Raw genomic sequence first — 9,124 nt, 5'->3', positions numbered from 1 at the left:
TTCCACAACCTGGCGGTGCAGACCTTCCACCGGACCTCACAAGGTTCCCATCCCATATCTCCTGAGACTGCTGCCATTGGTGCATATTTACACCCAGACTCTCCAGATCTAGAACTGGGCAGGCCTGATAAGAGTGTTGTGTAGGTGCGGAACCTATAATAAATGCACCATTTATCATTGATTAGATCACATGATAAAGATTTACTTGAGTAATCCAATCTGTGGATCAATGCCCTACAGGCCAGGTGTAGCTAATCAGATAATGGTACACCCCCTAAGTAATTCGTGAGTGAGCCAGTTTGGACAGAGCCTCAACAGTCACTTGTTGCTGCCAATTATACTCTCTCTCTCTCTCCCTCTTTCTCTCTCTCCCTCTCGCCCCTAAGTGCCAGTTGGTGCCCACAGCTGCCACCCACAGCTGGCACGCCTCTCTCTGGAGAATTAATGGCTTCATTATATGCCCCACCTCCCCCCCATCTCTCTCTCTCTCTCTCTCTCTCATTCTCTCTCTCTCTCTCTCTCTCTCTCTCTCTCTCTCTCTCTGGGCCTGAAACGGTTGAGAACCACTGCATTAGAACGCTAACAGGTACATACAGGAACATTAGAACGCTAACAGGTACATACAGGAACATTAGAACGCTAACAGGTACATACCGGAACATAGAGTAAGTCTTTGTGCAACAAGGAAAGCTAAATAAACGAACATAGTTCATTCTAGGTTAAATCAAGGAGAAGGTAAAGCATCCGACACACTGCATATGGCATCCTAACGCATTGTATCAATGGCACAAATAAAATATAAAGTCGAAACATTGCACACACGTGTGAAGTGAGTACATGCTCACGGCGTAAAATAGACACTATGCTCAATGCTCAGACACTATGGCGTAAAATTCTCCATTCATTGTCAAATGGGAGTTTGTTTAAGACATAGTTTGTGGACGACGGTAACCAAAAGCTGGATGTATAGAAGGGACTAGCGCCCCTCAATAAAATAGGTTTTTGGAGCTTTAAACCATAGTGTGCAGTTGATTTACCCTCTTCTCCTCGATGTCCAGCACCCAGAGCCTAAATATAAATGTACAGGTCACAGGCGTGCACACAATCTCCCCTGTGTTAAATCCCCGTAAGGTAAGTCCACATAAGGACGTATGAACTTAATCTACTTGAGGGAAGGTAATCCTGCATAAAGAGACTATAGTCCGACACTGTAAGTAAGTCAATAAGTAGGGCCCTAGGAAGGAAACAACAGTTCCTAAACCATATGGCCCATATAGTATAGTTGATTTTGGCAGCAAATTTCAATTTTAGTTTAGTGATAGAAACTTCGGTAGCACTTTACAATAATGACCCGTTATAAAGCATTTATAAACGTTTATAAGCCGTTTGTAGACTATTAACAAATCATTATTAACCTGTTTGTTGACATTCGTAAATGATTATTAAAACCGTTATAACTATGGTTACAAATCATTTATAAGGTATTAGTAAGTAGTAAACTATTCATTAATAAGCCATTTATATACATCTGTAAATGATTATTAAATCATTTGTAATGACCCCATGATAAAGCATTTATAAACGTTTATAAGCAGTTTGTAGACTATTAACAAATCATTAACAACCTGCTTGTTTACATTTGTAAATGATTACTAAAACCTTTATAACAAATTTACAAATAATTTATAAAGTATTAGTAAGTAGTAAAACTATTCATGAATAAGCCATGTATAATACATCTGTAAATGATTATTAAATCATTTGTAACTGATGTTATATAATATATACAAGCTATTTGTATATTTGGGAAATGTGTTTGTTCATGTTTAACATATACTTTGTAAAACATTCCTAAAATATCTATAGATCCTTAGTACATGTTATTAAGTGGAGGAGGACAGTCATACTCGGATACGAGTGACCACCGATGATGATGAAAGTGACGACAGTTCATAATTTACAACTGTCTGTTAATGTTTGTTCATGTTTAACATATGCTTTGTAAAACATTCCTAAAACATATATAAATCCTTAGTACATGTTATTAAGGTCCCTATAGTAAAGTGACGACAGTTCATAATTTACAACTGTCTGTTAATGTTTGTTCATGTTTAACATATGCTTTGTAAAACATTCCTAAAACATATATAAATCCTTAGTACATGTTATTAAGGTCCCTATAGTAAAGTGACGACAGTTCATAATTTACAACTGTCTGTTAATGTTTGTTCATGTTTAACATATGCTTTGTAAAACATTCCTAAAACGTATATAAATCCTTAGTACATGTTATTAAGGTCCCTATAGTAAAGTGACGACAGTTCATCATTTACAACTGTCTGTTAATGTTTGTTCATGTTTAACATATGCTTTGTAAAACATTCCTAAAACATATATAAATCCTTAGTACATGTTATTAAGGTCCCTATAGTAAAGTGACGACAGTTCATCATTTACAACTGTCTGTTAATGTTTGTTCATGTTTAACCCTACATCATTTTATGTTGAAGATGTTGTGTTGCATTGTGGGTAATCCTCAGTACAGAGGAACTCCATACTGAGGGTAAGATGGTCTCCTGTTTGCTCAGGCACAAACAAATTAATTACAAACATCTAAGCTTCATATAAGTGGCCAGATATGCACTCATGTTTACATAGTGTTATTCAGTAACATTCATTTTTGTATGACATGGTATCATATGACATTGTTTATTTAATTGTTTGAAAAACGGTTAGCATGTTAGCTAGCTGTTAGCACAGCTGTTAGCTGTGCTGTGTAGCCTGTGTTACATGATAATTCACTGACACTCCATGTAAGTGAATTCTCAAAAACGAATGTTACTGAATAACACTATGTAAACATGAGTGCATATCTGGCCACTTATATGAAGCATAGATGTTTGTAATTAATGTGTTTGTGCCTGAGCAAACAGGAGACCATCTTACCCTCAGTATGGAGTTCCTCTGTACTGAGGATTACCCACAATGCAACACATCTTCAACATAAAATTATGTAGGGTTCATAATTTACAACTATCTGTTAATGTTTGTTCATGTTTAACATATGCTTTGTAAAACATTCCTAAAACGTATATAAATCCTTAGTACATGTTATTAAGGTCCCTATAGTAAAGTGACGACAGTTCATCATTTACAACTGTCTGTTAATGTTTGTTCATGTTTAACCCTACATCATTTTATGTTGAAGATGTTGTGTTGCATTGTGGGTAATCCTCAGTACAGAGGAACTCCATACTGAGGGTAAGATGGTCTCCTGTTTGCTCAGGCACAAACAAATTAATTACAAACATCTATGCTTCATATAAGTGGCCAGATATGCACTCATGTTTACATAGTGTTATTCAGTAACATTCGTTTTTGAGAATTCACTTACATGGAGTGTCAGTGAATTCTCATGTAACACAGGCTACACAGCACAGCTAACAGCTGTGCTAACAGCTAGCTAACATGCTAACCGTTTTTCAAACAATTATGATACCATGTCATACAAAAACGAATGTTACTGAATAACACTATGTAAACATGAGTGCATATCTGGCCACTTATATGAAGCTTAGATGTTTGTAATTAATTTGTTTGTGCCTGAGCAAACAGGAGACCATCTTACCCTCAGTATGGAGTTCCTCTGTACTGAGGATTACCCACAATGCAACACAACATCTTCAACATAAAATGATGTAGGGTTAAACATGAACAAACATTAACAGACAGTTGTAAATGATGAACTGTCGTCACTTTACTATAGGGACCTTAATAACATGTACTAAGGATTTATATATGTTTTAGGAATGTTTTACAAAGCATATGTTAAACATGAACAAACATTAACAGACAGTTGTAAATGATGAACTGTCGTCACTTTACTATAGGGACCTTAATAACATGTACTAAGGATTTATATACGTTTTAGGAATGTTTTACAAAGCATATGTTAAACATGAACAAACATTAACAGACAGTTGTAAATTATGAACTGTCGTCACTTTACTATAGGGACCTTAATAACATGTACTAAGGATTTATATATGTTTTAGGAATGTTTTACAAAGCATATGTTAAACATGAACAAACATTAACAGACAGTTGTAAATTATGAACTGTCGTCACTTTACTATAGGGACCTTAATAACATGTACTAAGGATTTATATATGTTTTAGGAATGTTTTACAAAGCATATGTTAAACATGAACAAACATTAACAGACAGTTGTAAATTATGAACTGTCGTCACTTTACTATAGGGACCTTAATAACATGTACTAAGGATTTATATATGTTTTAGGAATGTTTTACAAAGCATATGTTAAACATGAACAAACATTAACAGACAGTTGTAAATTATGAACTGTCGTCACTTTCATCATCATCGGTGGTCACTCGTATCCGAGTATGACTGTCCTCCTCCACTTAATAACATGTACTAAGGATTTATAGATATTTTAGGAATGTTTTACAAAGTATATGTTAAACATGAACAAACACATTTCCCAAATATACAAATAGCTTGTATATATTATATAACATCAGTTACAAATGATTTAATAATCATTTACAGATGTATTATACATGGCTTATTCATGAATAGTTTTACTACTTACTAATACTTTATAAATTATTTGTAAATTTGTTATAAAGGTTTTAGTAATCATTTACAAATGTAAACAAGCAGGTTGTTAATGATTTGTTAATAGTCTACAAACTGCTTATAAACGTTTATAAATGCTTTATCATGGGGTCATTACAAATGATTTAATAATCATTTACAGATGTATATAAATGGCTTATTAATGAATAGTTTACTACTTACTAATACCTTATAAATGATTTGTAACCATAGTTATAACGGTTTTAATAATCATTTACGAATGTCAACAAACAGGTTAATAATGATTTGTTAATAGTCTACAAACTGCTTATAAACGTTTATAAATGCTTTATAACGGGTCATTATTGTAAAGTGCTACCGAAACTTCAAAATTAGCATTTTTGAGGGCCTTGATGTTGTTGTAATGGCAGATTTTACTTGGTTGCATGCTGAAAATAGCTGATCTACAAGCTCACAACGCGTCGCTGAGCTTGCAGATCGGCTATTTTCAGAGCGCAAAACCTGAGCTCAACTGAGCATGAAATGGCCTCTTCTCCTCTTAACGTTTTAGCCTAGTTTTTATCTGTTGAATGTAGTCTTAGTTTTAGTCATAATAGTTTAGTTTCCATTTAAAAAGGTAGTCGACGAACATTCAACTTCTGTCAACTAGTATTAGTCGACGACTGGTGGCCCACAGGGTATATCTCCTGTCTCTGTGGAGTGTGGAGTGACGCGGCTTGATGTACAATGAGTACAGCCCTGGGCCCCTGTCATCCTGAATCTAGAATCTATTTCACAAGGACATGATATACAAGTACACGCCATGGACATGACGCTAGTATGTCGTAGGGACCCCCCAGTCCAACCCTTGCTGAGTGTCAAGCAGGGAGGCATTGGTTCTCATTTTTAAAGTCTTCTTTGGTATATCGGTTGAGCTCCCAATCTCAAGGGCGGACCATGGACACTCTCTAAACCAGTGGTTCTCAACCTGTGGGTCACGACCCCCCAGGGAGGTCAGCGGGGTTCCCTCATTGAAGACAAAAAGTGAGGACCCACATTGTGATTGGCCAGAATCGATGTATGATAAGCTCCGACCTATATCATCATCTCATTCTGGCCAATCACAATGTTTTTGGCATATTAAGAAGGTCTTACCATTTAGGACTGAGGCTGAATGTTATTGTTACTGTAGATAGCAAAAAGAACCCCAAAAGGGGTCCTGAATGGGTTAACCCCCCCCCCCCCCCCCCCGACACACAGAGAGCCAGTGTTCTATTGAACAGCACCTTATGAACACTGCATTCATCAACCTTATTTTATTAAAACACCTGTGTGTGAGATTATTCTTACTCCTCGTACATATAGGCCTATGTTACTAGTGGTGGATATTGCTTGCAATCTCACGATAGATACAGTATATATGTATCACGACACAGAGGCCACGATACTGTATATAGTGTTAGGAACCCTGCGAAAGACCTGGCCGTGACTTGCTCCTCCAAGGGAGCTAGCTCTCTTGGCGCGGCTTGTTGCTTGCCTTGTCTACTGAGTTGGAGATCGGGGTTCGACTCCAGCTCAGGATAATATCGATATATATGGAAATGTTGTTACTTACGTTCTGTGGAGGTGAGTGAATATGCGACACGTGTTGTTAGTACTTACGTTCTGTGGAGGTGAGTGTATATGCGACGCGTGTTGTTTCTTACGTTCTGTGGAGGTGAGTGAATATGTGTAACGCCTGGGATTTTAACTCGGGCCTATAGCTCCCGCATGAAAGTCCAACATCTTAACCACTTATCCCTCTGGACTGGGGGAGATATTAGACTTTTGAGGCCATCAGGCAGAGGCTCTGAACAACTCTGCTACACTCACCTCCCTTTTGACCTCCTCCCTCCCATGGGAAACCCGATCCGGGTCAACGGCACCAATGTAACGCCCGGGATTCGAACTCGGGCCTCCCGCGTGAAAGTCCAACATCATAACCACTAGACCAAAGGGATATCCCTCTGGACCGGGGGAGACGTTAGACTTTTGAGGCCATCGGTCAGAGGCTCTGAGCCACTCTGCTACATATGCGACGCGTGTTGCTTACGTACCTTCTGTGGAGGTGAGCCCACGGCCATCTCCACGTAGTATCCCTGTCCGGACTTCCCTCTGAGGTTATCGATCATGTCCACGAAGTTGATGCCGCTGGGCGACACCACCCCTCTCCTCCTCCTCCTCCTGCCCGTGGTGGTGGTGGTGGTCGTGGGGGTGGCGCTGGCGCGCGGCCCCCCTGCGCCAGCGGCGGCACCACTGGGTGCTGCCAGCAGCAGTGTGCCCTGGCGCAGAGGCACCCTGAGGACCAGACTCCCTCCTTCTCCTCCTCCATCAGACTCTGAGACGCTGCTGCTGGCATCACAACGCAGAGTGTTGGTCCAAAAAGACACCAATACCCAGCATGCATAGAGGAGAACACCCATGATGGATGGTTCAACTTGTGGTCCTGTGGTAGGGGTTTTTATATTAGAGATCCTTTGAGGTTGACATATTCACCTTCAGTTGTGATGTTTTTGGGGGGTTTTTCGTGCGTAAAAAGATCGATTGCTTGATTGATTGATTGATTTGATTGATTGAATACTTGCACTTTGCAGGGGGATAAAAGAGGAAAGTACAGTTCAAGATCAATACAACAAGGTCTGCTAAGAGGATTTAAACCCAAGAATAAAGCCTTTTCTTGGCTTGTTTCCATTGGGGTCCTTCATCATACTCAATTCATCAAGGTTCTGCGCAAAATTAACAACAGCTTATTATGAGAGCAGCATATTCATGGCAGTTCTGCTGTGAGCGAAATATCCTTCATTGAAGATCAAGTCTAGAAAAGGATGCACAGATATTACACCAAATGTCCCACTTTGATCTCTCCCTTTTCTCTCTCAGTCAGATGCATATGAAAGGGTGATTCTTTCGTCTCCTTCACGGATCCGTCCCCAAATCGTCTTTTTAACCAAAACAATCCGCAGCAGGAGAACTAAATTTAGACATCAAGGTCCCACACTGTAAAGAATCCTCCCGATCCGGACCGCGGATGGTCGGGACAGATCAAAGCCGCCGTCGCCGTTTATAAAAACGGGCAAAAATCTCTCTGTCTCTCTCTCTCTCTCTCTCCTCTCCGTGCGTCCAAATAAAAACAGATCCCCCGTCCTCCCAACAAACCGCAGGCCCCAGGTTTATCCTCCTTCAGGCGACCGTTTGGGACTGACAGATCTCCATCTTCTTCATCTCCTCTATCCGTTCATTCTCTCTCTCTCTCTCTCTCTCTCTCTCTCTCTCTCTATCAATCCCGCATCCTCCTCAGCATCTCCCTGCAGGCAGCAGCAGCAGCCACTCTGAGTCTGAGCAGGAAGTAGGCTAGGGCTGCACATACGACGCAGCGCGCGTTGCATTCTGGACAATGTGGTTTCTCGGCTCTCAAGAACAGATTCCGAAACCAACAGCAGGGGGCGCTGTTTAATAGATAAATAAATAGATAAATGAATGAATGAATATACGAATGAATAATAAATAAACAAATAAACAAATAAATAAATAAACAAATAAACAAATAAACAAACAAATAAACAAATAAACAAATAAATAAATAAATAAATAAATAAATAAATAAATAAATAAATAAATAAATAAATAAATAAACAAACAAACAAACAAAAAATAAATAAACAAACAATACATAACTACAGATATCTTATCTATGAATGCACCATGTCTCTCTCTGTACATCTGTCTGTCTGTACGGCTGTTACATAACTCGAGAACCGTTCGCCCCACCGACTTCAAATTCGACACACACGTGCTACACCTCCACAGGGAGTGCAGTGCCCGGTCTCAAGTCGGTCGGACCCACGGTTGTCAAGAACCGCCACAAAAGGCCTCTACCCGGGGCCGGGCTCGGGACAGGGCCCCTGCCCAGGGTCCATATAGCTTATTCCTGTATTATGGAGCTGGCCTGTTAACAGGGTGGAACGGCTACTCTGACACGGGTACAACGGGTATTGCATAGCCAGGTGGGATCTCCGACTTCCATCGTTATAGTGACTCAGTGCTCTACAGCTGCGAGCACCAGTCTAGTCAAATCAATGCACTGATAAAATCATGAGCTCTTTCATGTGCAGTCAATTAATATTTCCAATTTTTACCCTGTAGGTGATGGAGGGATCGAGACACGCACACTGCCACCTGCTGGTTAAAGAGCTTTTTATTTGATGTCCACAATATGACGTTTCGGTCTTTCAACCTTCCTAAGGCATTAGTAAGTCGAGTGTGCGGAAGTCTCTCCTCAATAGTAACCATAGGTGATGAAATCATGCAAACAACATATTTCAAGTAAAGTACATATGTAAAGTACAGTCAGTCCAGTGTGTTCTTAGTTGGCAAATTAAATAGAAAAACAATAAAATTATGAATAACCAGATAGTGCGGTGCATAGAAAACCACCACAAGAGGGCAGCAGTGAGTCAGTGGAATGCATTTTGGCAACTG

General features: G+C 39.6%; 1 protein-coding gene across 2 annotated transcripts in view; it reads right to left on the bottom strand.

The window, feature by feature from the left end:
* bace1 (beta-secretase 1) overlaps positions 1-6,831 on the bottom strand; it is a 22,143-nt gene extending 15,312 nt beyond the window's left edge. The window contains exon 1 of one of the 2 annotated variants that reach the window (XM_083772784.1): positions 6,703-6,831. In XM_083772784.1, the coding sequence (XP_083628910.1) occupies positions 6,703-6,777 (75 nt within the window). In that variant the 5' untranslated portion in view covers positions 6,778-6,831. Of the gene's footprint in view, positions 1-5,459; positions 5,526-6,702 lie in introns of those variants that run through there. The other variant, XM_083772785.1, reaches the window with a different exon arrangement.
* Between the last annotated feature and the right edge of the window lie 2,293 nt (positions 6,832-9,124).

The sequence above is a fragment of the Protomyctophum parallelum genome (assembly GCF_964188405.1).
Source record: "Protomyctophum parallelum genome assembly, chromosome: 9".
NCBI lineage: Eukaryota > Metazoa > Chordata > Actinopteri > Myctophiformes > Myctophidae > Protomyctophum > Protomyctophum parallelum.
The sequence above is the reverse complement of the archived record's forward strand: the minus strand, read 5'-3'. Positions and strand labels throughout refer to the sequence as shown.